Source organism: Pseudochaenichthys georgianus, chromosome 8 (assembly GCF_902827115.2).
Source record: "Pseudochaenichthys georgianus chromosome 8, fPseGeo1.2, whole genome shotgun sequence".
NCBI classification, from domain to species: Eukaryota; Metazoa; Chordata; class Actinopteri; order Perciformes; family Channichthyidae; genus Pseudochaenichthys; species Pseudochaenichthys georgianus.
Genome location: NC_047510.2, coordinates 31,461,779 through 31,489,060, shown reverse-complemented (window position 1 = coordinate 31,489,060; position 27,282 = coordinate 31,461,779). Strand labels below are relative to the sequence as shown.

Genomic DNA, 27,282 nt, shown 5'->3' with positions numbered 1-27,282 from the left:
CAAGCCCCTTTACAGACTGTTGCCATCTTACGCATAGATAGTGACGAAGAACACTATAAAAAGGCTTTCACTTTATCACCAATGACTTCTCCATTGACCAAAAACATTACTCTTTCTCAGCGGTAGGTACCACTGAAAATTGTTTATTTGAACATGGAACAGGAAAATAAGTTCTGAAACATGTCGTGCCTCTAAAACAAATCAAATAGTAGGCTTACTAGCTTCCACGCGCTGAAGCAACTAAAATCTCTCACCAGCAAAATACCTCGTCAGTTAAAAGCCATTTTACATTTCATTACAATACAGTATTTATCATCATTATAGTATTACTATTTCGTCGATTAGATCAAATATAAATTATATTTGATGCAACTTTAGTTACATTTCCATGACTTTTCCAGGGCCTGGAATTAGCATTTTGAATTTCCATGACTCTTCCAGGTTTGTAATGACCGTAAGAACCCTGTGTGTACCGTGCAATATATACGCTTTTTGTCCAATTTTACCGTGCAATAACCATGATCACTTTTTATGTACACATTTTTTTTTAAGCATCTCAAACCCTAATATGTACATGCACCTATTTAAAATCTGCCACTACATTTTTTCGAGTACTTATTTATCTTTATCTGTATTTCTAATGTGGTTTTTTTCTCGTAACATGCTACTCTATTATTGCATCTGTTATGTCTCTTTTTCTGTGACGTTGTAAATGTCCCCGCTGCTGGACTAATAAAGGAATTGTGTTTCTGATTCGGATAAAAGCATCAGCTAAATAACATTGAATGTATTGTAGTTGAAGAGAAGAACATGGACGTACCTCTCTGAGGGAAACAGGCGGTGCAGGCCTGCAGGAACTCGTGGGTGGAGGATAACGGGTGAGTGACTGCAAGCTGCGGGGGGGTTTTCTTCTCCTTGGTAAGAATAAGATTTAAGTTAATACCGACAAGACGGACAACAAGAGATCAGGAAACACAAGCCGGATAAGAAGTCTTACTTTGGAGGTATTCTTTTGAGATCGCATCACTGGAGCTGCAGCAGTCTGAGAGCCCGAGATACCTGAAGACAAAACCAGTTAGAATAATATGAACATGTGTTATATATGAGTTAAAACATGTGCAAACACTAGCATGATCTTTTAATAAAAGTAGAGAAATTCTATCAAGGAAAAATTCCCATAAACCCCAGAATAAAAAAAATGGGGAAACCTCCGAGTGAACGGACATGCAATATAGAATAAGCGGTATAATAAATGTATCTTTTTTTATCGTTGAATTTTGAAAATTAATACATTATGAAAAATGTAAAGAGAATAAAATAATGATAATATTAAAAATAAATTATAAAATGTTTACTTGAATGAATGATTTTTTTTTATCTCAAAATCTGATATTTTTCACGCTGAACAAGACAATGCAAAATCATCACTCGTCAACTGATCGGCCACCTGCTGCCTTTCCCTTTGAAAAAAGACCAGGGGCCTCGTTTATAAAGCCTTGCGTAGGATTCACTGGGAAGGTTGCTTAGGTAGGACAAAGCAAATAAATAGGCACAGACATTTTCCGATTGATAAAACACTGTAACGGCGTAGGACGCACAATCAACTCGAAATGCGGATTAGCTTTTGCGGACTTCACGTAACGCCCATAAATAGTCAAAGAAACGCCCCGTAATAATATTCATTTTTGACTGACTGCATGAAGAAGATCGCAGGAAATGAGGACAGAACAGCTAAAAAAGACGTCTCACACCGCGTCAGATTTTGGTTCTTTTGGGGAGGTGGAGACAAATCACATTGTTTGGTGGTTGCTGTTTGAACCAGAGTAGCAGCATGGAGGTCGGGTCGTCACCAAGATAAATAAATAAGTGGTCCGACAACACACACATAACCTTCCTCAGGCAGTGTGTCAGTGTGTGTGCCGGGGACAGGAGACCCCCCCCCCCCCCCATGTAAGATCGGGGGATCCCTGCGGAGTGGAGTCAATTAATTTGCGTCTCCACTGCAGCCTGTGCGTCTTAACCCCCCGCCCCCTCCCCGCAGCAACTGACTATCCACCACTTAAATGAAATAAAACGTGTTGAGTTTTATCAGCTGCAAAATCTACCAAATATACGGTGTTCTTAGTTTCCATACCTCCTGTGTTTTACGAGCGACTTATCAAGTCTTAGCAAACGGCATAAAACACGATTAAACGTGATAGTATATAAAACCATGCTCGTATCTACAACCTATAGAAAGGCAAAACGGCGTCAGTTTAGACGTAGTTCTGTCCGCCTGCTCACCGCATCGTTCATGAGAAAACATGTCATAACATTAACACAACATATTCGAGGTGGTTTTCAATAACATATCCGTATATTTATTTCTCCAAGTTATGTTTTTGTGTGCACCGAGGAGTCGCAAACAGGTGTTTGTTTAATCATTTTAAGATTGGCTTTAATCCATTTTTGCGAATTAATTCTTCATATATGATAAATGAGAGGTAACATTTTATTTATGATATTATTCCCGCATTATTTCTCTCCATTCTTCCTTCTGCCGGTGTCGCAGTTTCTCGTCGTCGTCAGAGTTGCGTTAAGGACCGCACATTTTCCCGTCAAGTTTGTTTTTTATAAATCGCAAACATTGCTTAGAAACTGGCGTACGCCATCTTTTGAGCGTACGCACGGTTTATAAATGAGGCCCCAGGTGCCAATAAAAACAACAAGTTAATCATAATCACCGGTGGAGCGGAAATCGGAGAGCGTGTCCAGGCCTGCCGCCCCGAAGGAGACTGGTGGGAAAATGGGCGTAACACATTCACCCGAGGGAAAAAAATCCAAGGCATCCAGAGAGTCGAGATCCTCCACGGCACTCTGACCTCCTGAAACACAAACGGACTCTGGAGGATCCAGTTCGTCCAGCAGATCGTCCAGAGACTTCTCCACTTTACAGATGGACTCATTCCTAGCAGCAACGTTATCCAAGAAGTCATCCAGGCAATCCAGATCATCCAGACCATCCAGCGCCGCGGAGGGCAACGGCAACTCTGGGGAAATGCTAATCCCAAAGGTCAAGTCTGGATGATGCAGGGCGTCCAGGGCGTCCAGGGCCCCAGTGATGGTGCTGATGACCCCGCAGAAGGAGTCCAGGGAGTTGAGCTCGCTGACGGAGGAGCTGAAGAAGGCCGGGGGAAGCTGAGGGGTCGGAGCGGGAAGGATGAAAGGGGGGGCTGTGAATACTGCCTGGGTGAGGGTCTGTGAAACATGGAAGAATGAAAGTGGAGTCATGATGGGTGAAACAAAGGGGAGTGGGCAGATTGATGTAAAGAACTATGAACAAAGGCTCGATTTGAAGGTCGCATTTGAAGGTTTAAAAAAAAGAAAAGAAAATGTTTTATTGTTTTTCATTTTTGTTACAATAATGACCAAACAATATGAAAACAGACAGGGTCATCCTGGGTAAAGATAAATGCTTACTATGTTGCAGAAAATATTATACATACAATACGTACTTGCACACACACATCTATACAATCGTATACACATTTTATCTCCTTAGATCAGGGTTTCCAAACTCAACTTCATCCCGGGCTACATCAGCATTACGGTTGCACTCAAAGGGCCGGTTGTAATTTTAATGATATATAAATATATGTAAATATATAATATATATTAAATAATGTATTACATTACATTGTTGGCCCTGCATTGGATTATTATCAGTTCTGGTAATATCTTCCCAAATCACTACGTCTGAAAGCAGAAGTCTAGGGCAAATAATTGAAAGTAAATATTCAACAATTACAACAATTGTATATTATATTCTTTGCAAGCTCTTGCGGGCCACATCAAATTAGGCCGCGGGCCGGATTTGGCCCCCAGGCCTTAAGTTTGACACCCCTGATGCTCCAACAGTATGTGGATATTTAGATATGTAGGGCTAACAAAGGCAGAGTTACATCACACTATCGGGGTCTTTCGGCCACTTGTCCACGATTGGCCTTTCGCATTTGAAGGTTTTGATGTATTATGGCGTTCATGTTCTATCAATAGTGACATGAGACTAGACACGGCCTAATATCTTGGGTATCGGTACATCCTGAGTGTTGTCTTTTCATGGTTTTTAAGGCTGCACGAATAAAAAGCAAATCTGGAAGCATTCGTGAATATCTTTCCAACAGTTACAACTTTTAGAAAAAGCTGCAACTTTCAGCCAGAGTGTCATTCGGTCATTTTGGGATAGCCTGCTGATGAAGTTGTTTTCTGCACGATTCCATATTGTGATTTCGATAACATTTTGATTATTAGTACATCCCGTTGCAGCAGAATCAGGTTTTACCTCAGTCCGGGCCTGCTCCTCGGGGAAGCCGTCGAGCAGGCTGTCCAGGTCGTCTCCCATCAGCTCTGTGTCGTCTAGATTGTCGAGCATTTCAGGAAATGAGGCGACCGCAGGTTGTCTGAAGCTGGGAGCTCGGGAGGGAACGGAGGACTGAGGCATGCTGGGAAAACTGACTGAAGAGAAGAAAGAGGGGCAATTAATTAGATCTTACTTGTAATTGATTTTGTACCATTATTTCAAGAATTTGACAAAGGAGAACATTCATCCAGAATCCCCACCGGGTGCGCAGCCACTCAGAGGATTCAAACCATTTCCTACACCGGATACCTGAGCGGCAGAAAAACAATATAATATAGGTACAATTAAAACAGATAAAATGGGTTGTGGACAATATCGTATTTTTACCAGGGGAGAAATTAGGTTTTCTAATGTTTCATTAGCAAGAAGAATACAAAAAAAGTGCAATAAAAAGCATAAAATAAAATGACAGTATTTATATAAAACAAAAGAAAGAAGGACAAGTGCAATAAAAAGGACAAATAAAACAGTAATATATCTTTAAACGGGGAAACCTGTATCATCTATGAGGTTTTCAAAAAAAAAAAAAAATGTAAATGTTTGGGGTTTTGAGCCGTGTAGGAATAATTTTCTATCTAATGTCGGAGAGGAACTTGCCTTGATGGCTTCAACAGTCGTGTTTCCGTTTGTGAACGCTCTCTCGATGAGTCCGCCTTCCTGGAGGACAAACAACAACACACTGGATATGAGACCGCAAATACAGAACAATGTGCATTATGTCTGCGTTAGAGCAAGGTGAAGATGCCGTGACGCAACTAAATGAATCCCCTTATCAGAGATTTCTCTCCACTGTAGGAACCATTTCTTTAACACTTTTGGATCCAATAGCCCCCTGCATTGCATATTAAATCAAAGAGGGTTCGGCATCAATGTGATAAAATACCTTCATCCAAAATTATATTGCTTATTGTTATATTAACATTAACGAGGCGGCGGCTGTGGCTCAGTGGATAGCGTGCTGGACTTCGAATCAGGGGGTGAAAACTTTGGGGCGGTGGTGGCAAAGTCGATAGGGACTTGGCTTGGCAACGGGAAGGTCACCAGTTCAAGTCCCGGCAAGACCAAGTGCTACCGAGGTGTCCCTGAGCAAGGCACCGTTCCCCACACTGCTCCCCGGGCGCCGTACATAATGGCAGCCCACTGCTCTACACTAGGATGGGTCAAACGCAGAGGAACCGTTTCCCCACGGGGATTAATAAAGTATATCAAATCAAGGTAACAAGTTTGAGTCCCACTGCAGCATGTCGTTGTGTCCCTGAAGACACTTCACCCCAAATTGCTCCTGTGGGGACATGTAATACATTTGATCAAAGTCCCAACCTAAACTGCATCCTCTACAATTTCCAATGATTCATTTGCTTTTCATATTGGAAGAAATCTAAAGCGTAATCTAACCTTTGCAGACACATATGGTTTCCGGTTCTTCAGTTTGAGATGGACGGCCAGCTCCTGAGCGAGCTCATTCACCTGTTGGTCCTGTGAGGAGGTGAACAGAAAGATAACAAATCAGTACATTTTGCAAGACACACGTCTCCAGCCTCGACCGCGTGGCGTCACCCACTTTATATCACGTTGCACTGGTCCACAAAAGCTATTTATTTGCAATTAAGGTTCATGTAACAAATGCTAAGAAAAAGCTACAGCTGGTTAATATATTAAAGATAACTGTCATATATATATATAGCAACTGTCTCTCTATCCTGATGCATGAGACAGAAAATCATTGATAAATAAAGTAATGTTCTTCTGCCTCCACTGCACCGAAGGGAAACAACCAATCAGAGCCAAGCTGTCAACTGTTGCTCCTAAACTCGTGTCAAACAGGTTAAATATGACTAAAGATTCTGTTACTGCATTGCCTATTTTTTACTTTCAATGTTTTTAGAAACACATCTTAGCGTAACATTTAGCTGTAGATCTGAAAATGTGCTCAAGGCGGAGCTTTGTTTTGGCTCAGGTAACACATTTGCTCATCGCATAGAGCATTTCACTTCAAGAGACACCGTCTGATTTTTTTAATTAAAGTCATTTGCTTCGACGGATTAGTGTCCGCTTTCCCTGGCAGTCCTATCTTTACCAGTCTGTTGATCAGCAGGCAGTCTGTGGTGCAGTTGTACGCCTCCTTGTACTGCCGGAGCTCCTTCAGACAAAGGGCCTTCCTGAACAGGGCCCTGCGGCTTTCCTTACACACCGTCAGGGCTCGGTCGCAGTCCTTCACGCCCCGCTCATATTCCCCCTGTGGGAGCAGAGAGATAAAGTAAAAGAACAGGGTTAAAAGTGTCGGAATCAGATCAATATGTTTTGGTTTTAAAGAGAAGCTTTGTGGTTTAGGTGTGAGCAGTGGCGGCTCCAGGGTATGGCTGGGGTAGGCTGCAGCCATACCAAGACATGACTTCGCCCCACCATGAAACATGATGTTAAAGTAAACAAATTCAAATACATAATAAGCAAAATGCTAAAGGTGTGGAAATCCTCTGGTGTTATAATATCCGCGCGGTCAGATCAAAATGCAATTGAATAGCCCTACAGCCAATCAGAGCAGCGAAACGTTGGGTCACGCATTACTGATTGAGATCAGTCGGATCTGCCACGTAGTGCCTCCCCACCTCTGTCCTCTATCTCCTAGGGTCAAAGTTCATATGGCCGGGGATTACTTTGAGCGATATGCGCCGGCCCGTGCCTTACCTTGGACTTCTACACAACTGCTCAGGTCTTGATAGATTGAGTGGGGAAGTTCAGTAGATATTTCAACAATACCCTGGGGGGGGGGGGGGGGACAGCAATGGGCTGTGCGTGCGATCATCAGGTCAGGGGGCGTTGGGGGACTCCAGTTCGAAACCCTCCTCCGCCACCACTGCGTCAGGCCGTTGTGTCCTTGGGCAAGGTGTTGTTACAGGAAGTCCCGACGGAGAATAATTTTGCGGTAGAACTTCTCTTTATACATCCATGGATACAACATTACGTAATGACCCCACGGTTTGATGATTGAATGGTGTGTGGGCTGTCTTTCATTTTGACACACAGAACAATGGGGGCTATCCACAATGTAAAGTCATTCACAGCCTCTTCCCTCAGTGAGGAGCAGCAGGTTCAGCTTTCAGAACAAAGTGTCAGCTCTTTCACCTGTGGGGAAGTTGCAGGATTGGCTCCAGGTCGCCCTTTTTTATTTACTACAAGACAAATGTGCCTTTTCATTTCATACAGTTCAATTTGGATTGAGGACCATCATCAGTTTAAACTTGTTTAAAAGCATACTGTAGTTCTGTGAAGGGATGTCATCTGCCTTGCATGGCACAAACAATGTTGAGGATGTGGGTTTATTCCCATGGACCACATTTAGTGAAAATGTATGCACTGTACTTCACTTTACTTCAAAGTGGCTGCTGAGAAGCATACATTACTGCACTTTTTTGTGCAGGGTGCTGCTGCCCGTGAGCATGTGACTTTTATTGTCCTCCTCCGCCATTTTATGGGTGTCAACAAACTCATTCATAAAGTGTGATAACAAGAATCTTCTCGTTATATATATATATATATATATATATTATATAGTGAAAAAACTATTGTGAAAAAATATATAGTAGCATAAACAGATGACAAAATCCATGCTAGTCAGTCTTGCAACAGCGGTGAATCGTTATTGACACATCGTTGTCATATCAGCACCCTGCCATCACGGCGCTACATGCATGTGGACAAGGCCCTGGATTGTATTATAAGTAAATATTAAATGGACGGCATTCTTATAGCACTTATTCAAACTTTACAAGTCAACATTCACCCACATTCATTCAGAGATAGAGGCTGCCATACACCTGATTACACAAAGACAGACACACACACACACACACACACACACACACACACACACACACACACACACACACACACACACACACACACACATACACACACACGCACGACACACACACACACACACACACACACACACACACACACACACACACACACACACACACACACACACACGTTACCCAAGGACACTTCGATATGTAGACTGCGGCGTTGGATGACTGATCGACCTCCTGAGCCACAGCTGGACTTTCCCATAATAAAGTAGATATCATTCATAAAGAGGAATATATATTTCTGATAGGAAGCCGTCTTGGATTAACCGCTACACTTAAATTATTAAGATGTTAAATAAAAGTTGAAGCAAGTTTAAAAATCACGTTATTTAATGTTATCTATAAAACACATATTTTCTTTAGAGTGTACTAATGGTTACTACTGCCTGCTACTTCAACACCGTGTTCATTTTTAAAGATGCTACTCTTTGTTTTACCCTGGATGTCTACATTTTTTAGCACATGCTTGCCTCTTAATTTAAAATGTTAGTCTACTGTTTTTATTTTGCCTTTTATCAACACTGTCCTCTTTGGTGTAATGCTGTAAATAAAGGACTTCCGATACGGATTAAACCCGTCATTACTGTGGGTTGATGCATTTTCATCCGTCTCCCCAACTGATTGACTAACACACCGATCAGACTTGGGTGTGGAGACGCGTTTGTCACAAGCCTTAGTCATAGCTGCACACATTTCACAACAACACACAGACAGAACACACTTCGTCTTCACAAGTGTCTGCACCACTGAAACTCAGGGACCAGCTGTTTCTCACCTTGCTGTGGTGGGCAGCAGCCCGGTTCACATAAAGACTCTCCAGCAAAACCTCGGGGATCTGGATCTCCTCGGCTTCAGCGTAGCTCGAGACGTTCAAGGCTTCACTGAACTGTCTCACCGCCTGCTCCCAGTCGTCGTCCCTGAAGAAGGCGTTGCCCTCATCCAGCAGATTGCACACCAACTTGGTGAGGAAGTCCTAGAGGAAAGGAAAGGAAAGAAGGGGATATCATGCTGGTGGCGTGTCTTAAAAACATTGAGTCATATCATGAAGTAGAGTAGTCACAACACCATGTTCTTTATTTTGTTTATATATGCCATGTGCAGCAGTTAAAAACGGTTTAATTAATGATTTTATAGTCTAGGAATTGGTACAGTCTACATCTAGTTATCACAATGACTTCTATAATACAATAACGGTCACTATTTTTGCATGCTTCCAAGGGCTGCACAATCAATCTAAATGTTATCAAAATCGGAATATGGGCTGGTTAATTTTTTTAATTGTGAATGCAGAATAAGTGTTTAAAAACATTTTGAATTAAGTATTGTGGAGGAATCCTAAACCACAAATCATAGCCTGCAGACTTCTTAAAAGACAAGAGAGGCATCACAACACAATGAAAATTATAAATCCTTCCTTTATCGTGACTCAAATTTGCAAAATCTGATTTAAAAAACTCGGAGTGAGGTAATTTTTGTTTACTAATCTTGCTGCCCTAATGCTTAAATATTAGCACACACAAACAACAAAGAACAGCTCAGGATAAGAGGAAGGTGATTCATTGAGCAAGTATTTAGTAGTTCACCAGGTCAGGCAAGGTCAGTGGATCATCAAAGTAACTTCGATTCATAGTCCCTAGGCCATTCACAAAATTTGGTGGCAATCCATCAAATCACTTAAAAACAAGACCGTTAGAGTGGTGCTAGACGCAGGGGTGCCCAACCTTTTTTGAACCGAGAGCTACTTTTAAAGTTGCCAGTCTGCCGAGATCTACCAGTCCAAATAGAGAGGCGTAGCCATTACTGACAGCCTACTGCCAGGTAAATACACACTTCTACTTGTATAAAACTGACCTTTGTACGATGAATACTTCATAAAATACTGCAGATGCTTTATCTTACCTCTTTCTAATCTACACACAAGTATTTAACTGAAGTTACACAACAGTGTTGTTGAGACAGAGTTGGAGTTTATTCACACGTCACTACAGTGAGTAATGTTTTCAAGAAACATTGAACAGTGCTGCCACATATGACACAGGAGAAAAAGAAAAGACTCTGAACCCTTTCTTTGCCATTATTTAAAAATAGTGTTGCTACAAAAGTATAAATTAGGCTCACTAATAAGACAACTCAGATCTGAAGCTACTCAGGAATCTGCTGCCAAAGTGCAATAAAAAGACAAAATTAATAGAATCAAACCCTTTTTTTGTTGCATTTTAGTAGAGTATACAAATAGATGCCTTTAAAAAATAGGATGCAAGCAACACTAGTTTCTGAACCTGAATTGATAATAGACTATAATCAATTTAGTTGACATTCTTATACCGGCATTGTGTACATCAATTATAATGAATAAGTTCAAACTAAAACTGGTTGGGCACCCCTGAAGGAAATAATGTAGGATTCATCCTCTGGAGACATGCAAAATGTAAGCCTAACTATTCAGTAGTTGTTGGTTGTAACACTTTCAAAGTAAGTATTGAGATAAACTTGAAAAGGATCAAAGTGGGCAAAGTATGTGAGAATAGGTCCTTGATTTGCATGCAGCCAAGAATGGACGGAAAGATGGGAGGAAAAGATAGACAGAGAAATTCAAGTGAGAAACGAAACAGAAACCTAACGGGGCTTGGGGTTGTGAGTTATGGCCAAGTGACTGCAGATCATAACAAGCATAAATCCCACATTGCAAAAGGGAAGTGACATAGGGAAAATACATAACATTGTGTTCATAGTAACAACTGGTACCTGGTATCCATCCGGCTCTGGATACGCTAGTGAAGACCTAGAAAACAAGCAAATATTAGTTTAGAAACGTACTGGCTGGGTTATGAGCAAAGGCATGAGTCATTCAGGGGAACGGTAGGTTTCACTTTCCGTCACTGAAAACATCTTACTGTATGAAAGTCAGGGCTTTGGTTATCTCCTCCTGGCGTTTCTGTCTGGCAGGGTCCATGCTTGTTCCCTGGAGAGAAGACAAACAGACAAAAGTAGATTGTAACAAAGCCTGACTGTGATAAGGCCCATCAAAAATAAGCCTTTAATTTCCTCGAAGAGCAAAAACAAAACAACTACATGTCAAATTATGCAAAGACAACCATCGAGCCTGTCTTCATGTTCATTCAGTATTTAAATACAGAGGTGGGAGAAGTACTCTGATCTTGTACTTAAGTAAAAGTAGAAGTAACAGAGTGTAGGAATACTCTGTTACAAGTAAAAGTTCTGTAATCAAAATGTAACTCAAGTAAAAGTACAAAAGTGTTAGCACCAAAATAAAACGTAATGCATCAAAAGTAAAAGTACTCATTATGTAGATTGGTCCATTTCAGAATGATATACATCATATGTTTTGATTATAATTATTGATGCAGTAATGTGTTGATCAAAGCTGGGAATCTAGTTAAATTACTTTGAATGCTGCAGGGTATTTGAATGTAATCCAGGTGTAACAAGTCATATTAAGTGTTCTCTATATTTCACATTATTAACCCATATCTGAAAAGTAAGTAACGGCATGTAGTGGAGTAAAAGTACAATATTTACCTCTGAATTGTAGTGGAGGAGAAGTACACAATAGCAATAAACTGAAATACTCAAGTCAAGCACAAGGCACTCAAAAACTGCATTCAAGCGCAGTACTTGATTAAATGTCCTCACATTACACCACTGTTTTAAAAAATGCACAAACATCGAGCATTCAAGCCCCCTGACTCCCGCATGTGTCCCTGCCTATCGTGGCGTGAGTGACTTCCGACACACCTACCTGATGAAGCGAGGAAGTGCATTGGACTGAAGTTAAGTTTAAAAGCGTGCCATTTAATCTCCAAATAGGCGGAAAGACGGAGACACTTCTTGAGGATATATTAGTCGAGCTGACGCTGAGAAACAGCCAGCCGAGGAGGAAGACACCCGCCGAACCTCGGTGTCTGACTTGATAAGTTTCGCTTTCCAGCAACACCAATGTTATCTTATTCTTCTTCTTTAGTGTTTATTGGCGGTTGGCAAACCAACTTGTAGGTGCATTACCGCCACCAACTGGACTGGAGTGTGGACAAGAGACTATGCAGAGAACAATAAACAAAACAAAACAAAGAACCACAACTCTAGATTATTTTTAAATTGATCAATTTCTCTTAGAAACGTAATGATCTCACCATATATATTGCCTGATGTTTTCCCTAACAGCCCTGATAGCGACAAGTCATGGAATGTTGCTTTCTTCAGTGTGTGGAAAAGCACATTTCTCTGAGTACTATATTTCCTGCAAAGCAGTAAAACATGCTCAACAACCAATGTTATCAACCTTACACTGGCCCTTTAAATGAGTATGAGCTTTTATCCCTGAGTAAAGTCTGACAGGCACCACTTCCTGCTCACACACCATGAACCTGTCCCCCTTATACCCTTATTTCCTACAATAAATCCAAACACAATTTATTATTGTCCTCTCTTTGACTTAACATTGTGTATGGGTACAATAATACAATGCATTCCTCAATAACGGTTAAAATACCCAAGTGGTGCCTGACAGATTTTGCATTAAGGCCAAGAACACAAAGTCAACAGCAAAACTGCAAAAACTGCAAAACAGTAAACAAAAAGAAACGTTAAAAAGTTACATAAATAACCAAAATAATTAAATTAAAAATCAATGTAAGAGAGTTATTCAACAAAAAGAAGAAAGGCCAAAGGAATGGAAAACATTTATATGTAGAATGTAAAGATTAAAATATTGATCAACAAAAAGGAGAGTCATGACTTTTCTTTTGACTGGTAATATTGGCCTGTAATGATGATACTATAAATCATGCTTAGTTACGTTTTGGAATTTTGGACCAACTGGAATGAAGGTAAACGCTTCCAACACATTTGTAGTCTCTGTTGGACTACAAGTCCCTTGCCTCCCCGCTCTATTGCCGTCAAGCGCTCTAGTGTCGTGCGCTGGAATCAGTTTTAAACGTCAGGAGCGAGCGGGAGCGTGTGACTGGACTGGATTCCAATTCAATCAGCACAGCAGTGTTTTGGTAATATCTATGACAGTTTGTATTAGTACTATGAATGCAATAGCGTTCTTGTATTCATTTAAATCAACCAGGGACTGTTAGGGTATCTTTTTAGTTGCCAACGGTTTCCATATGTCCGACTCGAGAGGCCGAGCAAAGCCACGCTCTGTCCCACGAACTAGTGCTAGCTAGCTGACTACATGTTCCCTTTTCTGCTAATGTTGCCACTTGAATGAGTTTGTTAAGTGTCTGAAAAGCACGATATGTCCCTGAACTGACAGTTGTCAACAGCAGCAACACCTGCTCCACTGGCATTAAACCGCCTAGGTGTGATGGCACAACAACAGCAGCACTCGGCTAATGCTAACCGCAGGCAGGGAAACACCTACCCCAAAACAACAGTGATTTGACAGAGGTGCTCAGGTCTATTACTTTAGTTAATGTAGCAAGCAATACTACAGTGTTGCTAGTACAAGTCCTGAATTCAAAATCTACTGGAGTAAAAGTACAAAAGTATTAGCATCAGAATATAGTAGACTAAAGTACACTAAGTACTCATTATGCAGAATGGCTAATTTCAGATCCATATTATTAAATTATAATAAGTAATGCTGGTACACTTGTGGTTTATTTCAGTTACTTTATATACTGCTTGATAACATAAGCTATAATAATGAAATAAGTGTATCATACTTTATTGGTTGAATAGTTTATATATATTTATATATTGCTCTTAATCTGCGAAGAATGTATAAAATACAGCTGTCAAATACATGAAATCTAGTAAAAACTTCAATATTTGTACACAAATGTAGTATAGCAAAGGTATTTTTAATTGTATACAGAAAAAAAGACAAATCTTGAAAGGTTGTTTACTATTCAGCATACAGATTAAATATTAAAAAATCTATGAATAAAATGTCAACTGCTGTAAACTTTTATATATTACACCGAAAACCTCGCTTTCAGTTCTTATTGAACTAAGCTTCAGAAAGAAACAAGGTGGTTTGAAGCAAGATTATCCACACATTACTTTCTGTTTGGGTTTTTATTGACTTAGATACATGTAATAAGTGTTTACGGTGCTACCTGTTGAAACACTTTCTGTCACTGGACGTCAGGATTATAATAAAAGCGAAATAATCTGTTTGTCCACAGGCGATGGCGACAGACATTGTTGCGCAGTTGGCCGAATCTCTGGCTAAAACTGGAGTAGAAGATGGAGAGCTGAGCTACAAAGGCCAGGGAAGAAAGCTGGACGATGCCCAATCGGGTGAGAGACAGACTCGAATGACGCACTACAATCTCTGTTTTTAACCGTTTTTTATTAGAACACTCCATCCCCTTTTTCCCAACCCCTAACCCTTTTTTTCTTTGCTTTTTAAGAAAATATTCACAAAGCATACATAACAAAATATACACATCTAGGTACAGTACATAACTACATAACTGATCACAAATACGAAAATAAATACTAGTAATAATAATTACAAATAAAATAACGGATGCATTGTCTCAGCTATACTTGTTTATAATAATGTTTCCCACCTTTCCTCAAAGATATGCATTTGGTTTCTAATTCTCATAGTAGTTTTTTTTACATAGATTTCATTTACTAAGTTATTCCATTGTGAGTTTACGAAGTTATTATTTTTTAGCCAATTCCTTGTAATTAGTTTGATGATCGCTATTCTAATTACCAGAAATAGATACCCCCTAACCCTTTACCTTGTTGCCCTGACAGTGGAGGAGATCGTCAAGGAGATCCAGGACTTTGAGGACCTACAGGCTCTGAGGTTGGAGGGAAACACTATCGGTGTAGCGGCAGCTCAGGCCATCGCCAAGGCCCTCGAGACAAAGAGCAAGTTCAAGGTCTGGAGGGTTTATTCTCGATTTCAATCGTCACATTTTCTGACACTGTAACCAGGAACTGAGTGGTCTTTTTAAATGATAAATAGGAACTGGTCTATAAAATATCAGAAAATAGTGAATTATGCCCATCATAATTGACTTAAGATCATGTCAACAAATTGCTTATTTGTTTTGTCCAACACTCAAAAACCTAAAGATATTTAGATTAACATAAGACAAATCTGTTCAAACAATTAATGAATTACTAAAATATCGGCAAATATATATATACCGTACTTTTCGGACTATAAAGCGCACCTGCATATAAGCCGCAGCAGCTAAATTGTCCGTCTGTCTTGCTCTCGTTCTGTCTCTCGGTTCCACTTTTACTTTGGCGCGCTACCTGTCTCACTCTTTTCCGGCCTCCAGCTTTTCCTGCTGGAGCCCGCCGCTTAGAGGTGGCGGGCGCGGACCGGCCATAGAGCCCATAGAGTTAAAGGTGGTTAATTTTACCTGTAAAATCCATAGATTTAGGAGGTTCCCTAGTGGCCGCTAGCTGTACAAAAAAAATGGGGGAAAAAGTCGCGGCTTATAGTCCGAAAAGTACGGTATATATATCTCTTGAGCAACTCATCATTTATTGTTTCCGCTTTATTTAACATAATACTGATGAGTAACATATTAGACATAAGTGTGCCCAGTTTTAAATCACAAAGTATATTTCAGATTGTCTCTCACACCTTAAGGCTGCATGATTTGGAAAAAACAGCAGATTGCAATTATTTAGACTGATATTGATTTGATAAACTATATTGGAAGGATTGATCATTCGCATCATTATTCTCATTAGGAGATATATGAAATGATCATGGTGTTTTGTATTTTTAACCGGATCTGAACCTTTGAAATATGTTTTCTAGCAGGTCTGTCTCTGCTGTCCCACAATACATCAACATTTTTTATTTTGACACATTTGTAGACTTGAACAGATGTTGAGCTTTCTGCCATTTGAACCTTATTGCGATTTGGATAACATTTTGAATAATTGTGCAGCCCTACTCACACTGTTTATATTTGACTGTCTCTCTTTCAGCGCTGTTATTGGAGTGACATGTTCACAGGTCGCCTGCGCTCTGAGATCCCCCCGGCCCTGGTAATAGTCTTCTCCTTTAATATCATTATCCTTTTTAAAGCAGCTTTTCTTACCCTGCCTTATCTTATCTCTTTCTCCCTCGTGATGTAGAATTCTCTGGGTGACGCTCTGATGCTGGCGAACGCCCGGCTCACAGTTTTAGACCTCAGTGACAACGCCTTCGGCCCCGACGGGGTGAAGGGCATCGAGAGGCTGCTGAAGAGCACCGCCTGCTACACCCTGCAGGAGCTGCGGCTCAACAACTGTGGCATGGGCATCGGAGGGGGAAAGGTACGTCAGCAGTAACCTACACCAGTTTGTGTCTGCTTATACAGTTTGAGTATATATGTGTTAGACTGTCGTATAAAACCAAATCCAAATAGATGCGGTTGTAGTGGAGCATTTGCCAAAGTAACAGTTACAGTTTTGTGTCAGGGTATATACCTCGTGTAATTGTATATCATTCAGTCTGTTTTGCCTCTTGCGTTACTGCTGGGTATTTGAACAAGGATTGGGTATCATGACGGAGAGGGAGATGGTTTCTGATGTATTGATAGCAGCCTTAAGGAAAAGAGGATTTTCCAAAGCAGACATGTTCACACCTGTTTTCATGGACTCAGATCTTGGCTGCCGCGTTGATCCAGTGCTATAAGACCTCCAGTGCAGAGGGCACCCCCCTCGGCCTGAAGGCCTTCGTGGCAGGGAGGAACCGCCTGGAGAACGAAGGGGCCACCGCTCTCGCTCAAGCCTTCAAGGTACAGAACTGACTTCTAATCCACCATACTTGCTGCGAGGCGCTGTTCGACATGCTGCTAGGGATCTCCGAGAAGGTGGAGTAATCTTAGCATTTACCTTCTGTGTTCCCAGCTGATGGGCAGCCTGGAGGAGATCAACGTGCCGCAGAACGGTATCAATCACCCGGGCGTCACGGCGATGGCTGGAGCCGTGCAGAACAACCCCAACCTGCGCATCCTCAACCTCAACGACAACACCTTCACTGAGAAGGGGGCCATCGCCATGGCACAGGTACTGACCTCACGCTGGTGTCATCACTGAAGGGAGCTGAGGGACCGTTTCTGACCTGGCTGAAAATGATTCAGTTCAACTGATGCTTACCTCGCTTCTTATCATCAATACGCCATCAAATGTATCATTTCTGAGAAAGGGAAGTCCCCTCAAATGTCTTAAGCCAATAAGTCGTTATTTAATGCTTCATTCCAACTCATGAGCCCATCGCTGGTAAACACAAGATTTAAAGTGCTGCTTTTGCACGATCTGTTTTTGAGGATAACCGACAGTACAACAGTTCTAAATCATAGATTGTAAAGACACGTTTAAAGGTCGTAAGCAGTTTAATTGCCGTTTCAACAGTAAAATACGTTTTTTAAAATATTGTTTATGTCAAATAATGATCAGTAGAGCTTTAAAGGTGATAAACAAGGAATTACATTTCTTAAATATTTGTATTATATTTTTGAAAATGATTCACCAATTATTCTGCTTTTGTTTCAGTTCTTCTGCTAAAAATAATAATAAATAATATTTGTTCTGGGTTTGAAGCTGTAGTGAATAAGCTCCGTGTCCTTCACAGGCTCTGAAACATCTCCGCAGCATCCAGGTGATAAACTTTGGAGACTGTCTGGTGCGGCCGGCAGGAGCCATCGCCATCGCAGAAACTGTATCAGAGGGACTACCCATACTAAAGGTAAATGAATGCTCGCGCTGCACCATATTGGACAAAACTGACATTGCGATATGAAAAAATACAGGAATTTTAGAAAAGACACTTTTTTTTGTCCGCAATCCTTCTTTTCTTTAACTTTTATGCTATACGATTGGTATTTCTTTAACTATATTTAACCGGATGAAGGATTTTAGTCACGGACGTCTGGATCTTAAGTTATCAGAGCAGCAAGCTGAGCTAGCTCGGTTAGCAAGTGCCGAACTGTCCTGGAGAAACACCTGAAACGACTTCATTCAGTGTTTTTACCTTTGGGTCCGTTGGCTTTGGAGATGTGATTGTGATTGGTGGTTTGCTGTCGCTCACTCAAGTACCCCTGACATGAGAGCCGCGCAAGTTTTCCTTTTGTAGCAAGCAGCAAAATAATTGTAACATGACGTGTTAACTTGCCTACTTAATATCGCACGTCCTAAAAAATAAAGATGAATAAAAAAAATAATAATAATAATTTGCACGTCCTGCGATGTGAATAATGTGAATGCGCATATCAGGATTATCGTCACGACACGATATATCGTGCAGCCCTAATGAATACTACACTGTAACATAATTTACTCAATCTAAATGCCAATAGACACATACTACTGAGGACCACCTGAGTATGGAGTGTGGACTGCTACTTGGAGAGGTCCCAGTTCACCTCCTGCCCTGCCGTGGTGCCCTTGAGCAAGGCACCGGACAACCCCCTTCCCCCCTCACTCCCATTGCTCCCCGGGCGCTGTACAATAGCTGCCCACTGCTCCTGGTGCTAGACTCCTGTACTAGGATGGGTTCAAAGCAGAGAACACATGTCACTGTGTGCTCTGCATGTGAGGCCATTAAAGAGGGGTTCTTCCCTCCCTATTCTATTCTATTTTATCTATTCTATTCTACTCTATACATTTTATTATGAAAAGCCTTTATTTTCTTAGCCTTCGATTGAATTGTATCTCACCTTATGAGTAACTGATCTGTGACGCTCAACAGGAACTCAACCTGTCGTTTGGTGAGATCACAGAGGAAGCCGCTCTGGCCGTGGTGCACGCCGTGAAGAACAAGGACCAGCTGGAGAAACTGGACCTCAACGGTAACAACATGTTCAAATCTACCTTTTTCAGTTATTTCTCAGATCTTTACGCTTTGTGAAAAATGCTGTTTTATACATTTGTAAACACAAAAAACAACTTGATTTCCAGGTAATTGTCTCGGAGAGGACGGCTGCAAAGTTCTGAAAGACGCCATGGAGGCCATGAACCTCGCCGATATCCTCGGATCGCTCAGGTAATCACATCGTACTAACTGGCATAGAACATAATGACCCGCTCTATCGAAGTCAGTCGGAAGTCGCAACGGCTCGTTTCAAATAAACGTGGATTTGCGTAAAAAAATAGTTTTTCGGGGTTCGGGTTTTTTGTTTGATTTTAAATAAACAAAGTCTTGGCTTTCAGAATATGAAACTTTTATTTCCAAAATCAAACGATAAATATATTTGTGAAGCTTGTAAAGGGAAGATGACAGCTCTCCCTCACAATTTGCTGTTCCGCAGCGCCGCCCCCCTCCCTCCGCTGACATTATGAATGTAAGGCGTATAGTAATCATAGATAACACGGCAGGGTCCGTTACAGTTTGTTTTCATCTGATTTCAAATAAACAAAGTCTTGGCTTTCAGAATATTAAACTTATTTTGCGAAATTCAGATGATAAATGTAACTTTGAAGCTTGTGACGGCATAATTACGTCACAGCAGGCAGAACAACAGCCGGTGTTTCTCCGAGGGTTTTCCCCGGGAAACAAACACAAAATTACACACACACACACACACACATATACACACACACACAGACACTCTCGAGCTTCCCCCAGACCAGTAATCCAAACGAAAATATCTTCCCTCCGTAGTATTTTGATCATTTGCTAATAACCAATCAGATCGATGGATTCCAGAGAAGAGGAATGATGACTCGTAACAGTCATTATATAATGTGACATACTTCGCTTAATATTTGGAGCACAACAACAATCCTGATATCATTAGAAAGCTAGGAATCTCCTCTTTCCAGCAGGGTATACAACTCCAAATGCGTCTTCGGGTCAATGCACCTGATTTCGATGGAGCAAGTCACAATGCAGTCGATACAGATTTATTATACAGTAACACGATATTTGATTTTAGAACATTCAAAAAGATGCAGTTCATCCATAACGAGCGTTTTTTTATTTGCCTCAGTGACGATGACGGTGAGCCGGAGGATGATGACGAAGAAGATGATGATGAGGAAGAAGAAGACGAAGATGACGAGGATGTGGATGATGAGGAAATAGAGGAAGAAGAGGAGGAAGAAGAGGAGGACGATGATAGCAATGGCATCAAGGTAAGATCAACTCAGACACAACTACAAATAAATATCACCTGTACAGAAGTATAACAGTGTTACATTTCCATCTGACAATCAGCAAGTTTGATGCTGCATTGAATAACTGTAGAACATTTAAAAAGTAAATACAGAACACATTTTAATATTTTACAGACACATCCACATGTTTTCTGCCACTAGGGGGTGCTATTGCAAGTCCCAACATTCTAATTAAACTATAGCCGCGTTCACACTGCGGTACTTTTCCCACAAAGGTTCATGCGAACTTAGTTCATGCTCGCGTTCACACCAAAAAGAGCCGGTACTAAAAGTAGTTCATGCAAACCTTTTTACCCCCTCGAAAGTCCCTGCTAGAGAGCAGGGACTTTCGAGCGGCTCTTTTTTGAGAAAAGAGCTATATTCCTGATTGGCTGGGCGGATTGCAAACCACGCCCCGTAAAACTCCCAAAAACTTTTGTGAAGCCGCCATTTTATTATCCTCGCATTAGCATTATTAGCATTAGCCCAGCGCAGAAACGCAGAGAGACTAACTTATGGCAACACAAAATAAAACATGGGAGCGGTGGAGATGAGGAGGTGTCGGCGTTCTGGCGATTTACTCGGAAGGCTTCAGTAGAAGCTGCTGGGACTCCCAGCAGCTTCTACTGAAGCCTTCCCCAACTCCGGGGACTTTGGGCGGCAGTATACGCCGTGAAGTGGGTTGCGGCCTGCCAGTAAACCCAAAGCAGAAGAAGAAGAAGTGACGTCAGCGGCTTCATTTGACTAATCCACCCCCAGGGACTTTTTCTGGTGTGAACGCGATCTGTACTTAGTTCATGCGAACTAAAGACTTCGCATGAACTAAGTTCGCATGAACCTTTGTGGGAAAAGTACCGCAGTGTGAATGCGGCTTATGACACAACGCTGAAACAATATTTCCCAGGAGCAGCTTGAATCACAGACCGTCCAAAAAATGCTGTATCCGATAACAGGACTTTGCACCAACAGCTTCCATAGTTTGATAAGATTTTGGACAAAAAAAGGGAAAACAGATGAATTTGAAATTGGACAACGTGTACTTTTTTTTCACTTTCCCATTAATTAGGAGCATTTTTCTGAATCGAAAATCCAATTCTAAGACCACACCAGCTGTTGTTTTGTGTACGTTCAGGGGGTCCGCGGGGTCTTAAAAAGTATTAGAAGTTGATAAATCAATTTAGCGAAAATCAAACGGCATTTTCCAAAGTATTACATTGTGTAGCTTGTTTTCACTAAGTATATAAATGGTCCAGAGAGGTTGTGTTCTACAGTCTGCCTGAATGTAATCATGGCGTAGGTGTGTAGTGTGATTCTGTGTAGTTTATTGATGGCATCCCGTTGGGTTTGACGTCGTCTGAACAGGACGTCGCACGCTCACTGCTTTATGGCGCGCGAAGCTCCATTTGTGCCGGTTGTTAAACAACATCGTTATGGGGAAATGCAAGTCTGCGTCTAAATGGTTGGAAGATAAGGAGGAAGGACACTCAATACTGAATATAGTCAATGTGAGGTAACGTGTGTCGCCAAGGTAACCGGTTAAAACTCCAAGTGGCGATGAGGTCTTAAAATGTACGGAAAGGGTCTTAAAAGGGATTAAATCTGACTTCAGGATTCCTGCAGACACCCTGACGTTTGATACTGTTGTTTATTTGACTTTCTCTCCCCTCCCTCTCAGTTGTCCACCCCTGCCTCAGCCCCCCGGCCTCCAGACGTCTCCTCCTTCCTCAGCTTCCCGTCTCCAGACAAACTGCTCAAACTGGGAGCCAAGAGAGCGCTGCTGATCGAGCAGCAGGTAAACACAGAATCCACAAAAACCTCCACACCGGTTTCCGTGCACTGAGCTGTTCAAGACACCGAAGGCTCAATGAAATGTCTCCCTGTGGCGTTCTGTTCTGAGACATTACTGCTAAGACATCTGTGTTTCCTTGATGCAAACAAACACGGTGCCATCAGTGAGTGTTTGCTTTCCTCTGTGTGTGCAGGTGGACGTTTCCGATGCTTCAAAAACAGCTGAAGCTTTCCTAAAGATCGCATCTGTGTATAAGGAGGAGAATAATGACGTTAAGATTGCCGTGTTGGACAGCATCGGTGAGACACGTTGTTCAGTTGATTTGATTGTTGTTACTTTAAAGTAAAGAGTTTAAAGATATTCCAATGTATTTACAGTCTTTGCTGACAACACACACCTTTTCTGTGGTTGTCTTTTAAGAGGACAATGGTGCGAAACACTTAATATAACGATGTGTTGTTTCTCCTCACAGATGCCCTTCTGAAGAAAGCTTTTGCCACTCCGTCCTTCCAAGGCTACAGCTTCGTATCGTCTCTGTTGGTGCTGCTCGGACTTCTCAAGGTACGCTGAGACTGCATGTATTCAGAACATGTATCGAGGCATAGAGAGAGAAATATTCCTTTGTGTTTCTCGTCCCACTTGGGTCTTTTTCCCTTATACTAACAGCTGGTTTTTATCTGTATTTATTTACTTGGTGTGTCCGTACCTTTTATCTACATTTTATCAAAATACAAGCACATTTTTTAAATTTTATTGTGTGAATTAAAGGGAAAAGGGGGTAGAATAATACATTCTTAAAGAAAAATAATTGTATATGTATATATACCAGGCTTCTTACGGTCATTAAAAACCTGGAAAAGTCATGGAAATTCAAAAGGCTAATTCCAGGCCCTGGAAAAGTTTTGGAAAACATTATTTTTCCCAAAGTTTTGGAAAAGTCACGGAAATGTAACAAAAGTTGCATCAAATATAATTTATATTTTATCAAATCGCCGAAATAGTAATACTATAATGATAATAAATACTGTATCGTATAGTAGTGAAACGTAAAATGGCTTTAACTGTCGAGGTATTTTGCTGGTGAGAGATTTTAGTTGCTTCAGCCCGTAGAAGCTAGTAAGCTACTATTGGATTTGTTGTAGAGAGGCACGACATGTTTCAGATGCAGAGCTTATTTTTTAAAGAGTTGAAAATAAATAAAAATGAATATTCATAAAGTCATTGACTCCCATGTTTGTATCTCTCCTCTGTCCTGCGCCCAGAGTGAGGACAAGGTGAAGCCGGTGGTCGTGGTTCCTGGTCACCTCCACACTTTAGAGCACGTGGTTCGGCAGGACTACTTCCCCAAGGAGAACGTGGCGGTGCTGGAGGCCTTCTTGTCCCGGTAAGGGCGTGACAGAATGAGCCAATCAGCAGGCAGCTCCCAGGTACAAAATACCCCGTCTACCGTCCTAGCTTCAGGAAAAAGAAGCACATGATGAATGTCTTTGCACTTGGTGTGCTCAAATGCGGTGGTGGACACTCTCTGGTGATTGCTCATTAATGTGTTTTCAATGGGTTCATACTTTCAGTTTCGGCAAAGGGTCAATGGTGATTTATCTTGAGAGTAATAATTATTTAGATTTTCAGCCCTACCTCAATACTCCTTGAAGTTGCACAGGTATGAGAGATAGCGGATCAGTCTCTACATTAGGAACACATAGTGACATCACCATGTAACACTTACACTACTATTGGCTAGCGCTCCAACACATTGTACATCTCTAATGGCGCGTTTCCACTGCAGCGGGTAGCTCGCTTTAAGCGTGCGGGGCCCGTTTTTGGTTGCATTTCCACTTGGCCTAGTTTTGGCCCGGGGCCACTTTTTTTACCTTTTTTCTGGCTCGACTAAATCGTGGTTCTAGGGCCAGGAACAACCAGGCTGAGTCGGGCTGAGTATGCTAAACTAGAGAGAGAATCGCTGGCAAGGCAGCTACAACTACAACAAGTTGAACATATTTGACCGTGATTTAATTGTAATACACGTTTCAAAATGATGCCGAAGTAACAACATACTGATACCGGTTAGTAAAAACCATCAATTAATGCTTTGACAAGTCTGCAGACACATGGCGGGCGAAAAACCCTTTTAAAATGCGTGTTTTCTGAATGGAGATCGGCTAAGCTAACATTGTATATGCTCCGACCGTCCACACTCACAACAACGGCCTACAGACATAAATAAAGCAGCGACTGTATTCGCCATGACACAGGCAGTCTGTGGTTTGGACTTGTTTAACTTTTGTCTAGTTTCTGAACAGATATGAGGAGCTGTGAGCTTGAGTGCTAAGAGCTAACGGCTGTGTTGTTTTTCTGGGGCTCTCATTGAAGATGACGTCAAGGCTCCGCCTACACTGCGTTACTATAGTAACTGCCCCAATTACTAAACTGTAATGGAAGCGCAGCATTAAAGTGAGCCGGGCCTAAAAAGGCCTAACCAAACCGAGCGAGGCCTGCAGTGGAAACGCGCCATAAGCTGTTGACCAATCACAACAGAGCCGGCCAGCTAACCAATCAGAGCAGACTGGGCTCTGGTTTCAGACAAAGGGTGAAAAGAGGTGCTGCAGCACAGGCAGTATGAGAGAAATAAAGAGATTTTTGAACATTAAAGCATGCAGACATGTCACACACCACAAATATGAACCTGGAAATTAGCCGAATAGGGCCTCTTTAATAATAATAATAAGATGTGTGTGTGTTTTAATATATGTTCTCATTCACAGAAACAACAATGCTCTGGAGTCATGCGGAAACGCCAGAGACGACCTCCAGTCAACACTGCAGAGAGTCAGGTCTGAGGGCTGAGGACACACACACATGATCACACACACACACAGACTGAACTTTGACTGATCACTGTTGGACCTTTGGAAACCAGCACACACATAGGTGCTCAAATTTGAAGCAGAGCCGACTCCACTCAGACACTTCGCTGCGTCAGAAACAAAGCTCTCTCTGGACTGGACTTGAATGTGTTTTGAAGAAAACTGAAACTTACGGTGTGAAACAACTGAAGTGCTTTGTGTACAATCATAAAACCACAGGACGGCACTGACAACTTGGTCACCATGCTCCTGTTGTATTGGTGAAAAAGAAAAAGCCTTTCACCATACTCTAGATCTGTGCGCGCAGATTACACGTCTGGTGAAAACTAGAAAACCTTGTGAACATTTTCTATTTCCCATATACCTTTTATTACTCTGTCGTTTTATATTAAATAGTGAATGTTTACTGAATTTGAGAAATATGGTCAAACAATGGCTTTATTAAAAATATGTATCGACTGATGAATATCAAAATAGGACTGTAAAATACTATTACTACTACTAAATATTAAAGGGATGACATTTATCAAATGTATATTCTGCTTTTAATGAGGCACATGGTGCAGAGTATTTGTGTGCATAAATAAAGCTGCTTTGATGTTCAATGTTTCAACGTCTTATAATTATTTATTAAAGCATCTATCTTTGTGTTTGCGCCCGTGTACCAAAGCGTTTTTTCCGTGCGTTCACCATGTTGTGTGTCGTAAAGATATCGATATGGCCAGTGCTATATTTATTTTGTTGTTGCAATGAGGTAAAGACAGAAGGCACTTGTTTATAAAAAGGTTGACTCTTAACTTAATGCAAACTTATCTCAATTGTCTGGTTTATGTTTGTTTTAAAATGCAGCTAATGTTAGCTATGATAAGCTAATGTTAGCGTTATCTAGTTTTGTTTTAGACCAACATAATATATGTTCGTTTTTGATCTGTAGATCTAAAACTTGTCTTGGCTAATTCAGGATGTGTTTTGAATGTTTTATCAATATCTTGCCCTGCTCAACATTCAAGTACATAAACACTAAGCAACACAGGAGTATTAAAGGGGACCTATCATGCAAAATGTCTTCTATACATAAAGATGTGTCCTCTGTGTGTCGGGGAACTCACGCAGCATCCGAAAATAAAACCCTTTCTCTTTTCCTCCGTACCCAAATCTCTAAAAACGGGGAACAACGGAGCTGATCCAGATTTGCGTCCGATATGACGTAATCTCTGAAATGTGGACCCACGGCCCAATCAGAAACGTTGCTATCAGAAACAATGCCTGACTGTTTTGGACGTAATATGGTCAGTGTTTATATTAGCATGGCTAACACTCAGAGCTAACCTGTACTGGAGAGCATGTGTGTGAAGAAGCAGGCAAGAGAGAAAGCCTTTGAGCTCCAGACTGTTTCAGAGATAATCCTTGATCTAATAATCCTTGTTTTCATCACCGCAGCATTTTAGACGGTATCTGCCAGGTTATTTTATTTATTTTTCAGTTTAAAAATGGCTAGAATGGGAGATCTGTTTGGTTTTTTGGTTGGTTTATATATCTGAGACCTATGCTATTGCCTAAAAATAGCATGATAGGTGCCCTTTAATATTAGCAGTGGACCTATGGATGACATCATGGAAAATGGGCTTTCTATATATGTATTTAATTCCTATTCTGTATAGTTTTGAGGCAGTGGGGGTCAAAGAAGTACAGAGAGAAACCAGTATGTCTTCCAATATATCAACCAATTCTCTCTCAACGTAGACCCTGCCTGTGGGTCTAGCCTTTTTACGGCACAGAAAATGTGAAGCTGAGATGTTAATTTGCAGTGAGGGGGCTCGGGATCAGGGGTCATCTTTAAAGAATTTACCAAAGCCTTGTTTGTTAGCCGCTGGACCACAGACAGTGAGCTCTGGACACACTATAGAGAGAAGTCAGCGGCACATGTCTGGAGCCATAACTAACGGATTAACATTTAAACTGCCTTTAGTTCACAGGCTGTGACCGGAGGACGTTTTGCTTGAAGGTAAGACAGATTTTTCTTATTTGTTTCTTTTAGTTTGTTTTTGAGGTTAAAGTTTGGATTTACTTGGAATTATTCTTCACTTGAGCTGATTGTAGTTCAAATGTCAGACCTCGAAACAGCATTTCACAACCAACAATTGTGTTTTATTTATTTGCCTTGAGTATTTAAGACGGTTCAAATATAATCAATGTTATGCATTTGAAAAAATATCCAAATAAGTAGTAACTTATCACAAGTAGTGGAGTGATAGTCATTATTTT

The 27,282-nt window shown here is 41.2% G+C and overlaps 2 protein-coding genes across 4 annotated transcripts in view; one reads left to right on the top strand and one right to left on the bottom strand.

Moving 5' to 3' along the window:
* Nucleotides 1-12,494, bottom strand: part of LOC117451012 (zinc finger CCCH domain-containing protein 7B-like) — a 30,672-nt gene extending 18,178 nt beyond the window's left edge. The window contains exons 1-12 of one of the 2 annotated variants that reach the window (XM_071204099.1): nt 12,420-12,494; nt 11,163-11,230; nt 11,014-11,050; nt 9,044-9,241; nt 6,477-6,635; nt 5,795-5,875; nt 4,997-5,056; nt 4,600-4,648; nt 4,322-4,494; nt 2,724-3,237; nt 998-1,059; nt 821-914 (exon numbers count right to left, since the gene is read on the bottom strand). In XM_071204099.1, coding sequence (XP_071060200.1) covers nt 821-914; nt 998-1,059; nt 2,724-3,237; nt 4,322-4,494; nt 4,600-4,648; nt 4,997-5,056; nt 5,795-5,875; nt 6,477-6,635; nt 9,044-9,241; nt 11,014-11,050; nt 11,163-11,230; nt 12,420-12,422 — 1,498 coding nt within the window. In that variant the 5' untranslated portion in view covers nt 12,423-12,494. Of the gene's footprint in view, nt 1-820; nt 915-997; nt 1,060-2,723; nt 3,238-4,321; nt 4,495-4,599; nt 4,649-4,996; nt 5,057-5,794; nt 5,876-6,476; nt 6,636-9,043; nt 9,242-11,013; nt 11,051-11,162; nt 11,231-12,028; nt 12,114-12,419 lie in introns of those variants that run through there. The other variant, XM_071204100.1, reaches the window with a different exon arrangement.
* Nucleotides 12,495-13,204: 710 nt separating this feature from the next.
* On the top strand, nt 13,205-25,622 carry LOC117451014 (ran GTPase-activating protein 1-like). Of its 2 annotated transcripts, none has more exons than XM_034089086.2 (16): nt 13,205-13,289; nt 14,427-14,541; nt 15,013-15,140; nt 16,213-16,272; nt 16,363-16,542; nt 16,872-17,006; nt 17,119-17,277; nt 17,843-17,956; nt 18,959-19,058; nt 19,168-19,252; nt 20,199-20,343; nt 22,040-22,156; nt 22,347-22,452; nt 22,626-22,714; nt 23,416-23,537; nt 24,916-25,622. In XM_034089086.2, the coding sequence occupies exons 2-16, from the start codon at nt 14,430-14,432 to the stop codon at nt 24,995-24,997; spliced, it is 1,734 nt and encodes a 577-aa protein (XP_033944977.2). In that variant the 5' UTR covers nt 13,205-13,289; nt 14,427-14,429; the 3' UTR covers nt 24,998-25,622. The 2 variants fall into 2 exon arrangements, with proteins under 2 accessions (XP_033944977.2, XP_033944978.2); XM_034089087.2 differs by having other exon boundaries at nt 23,416-23,580; nt 24,916-25,004.
* The last annotated feature ends 1,660 nt before the right edge of the window (nt 25,623-27,282 follow it).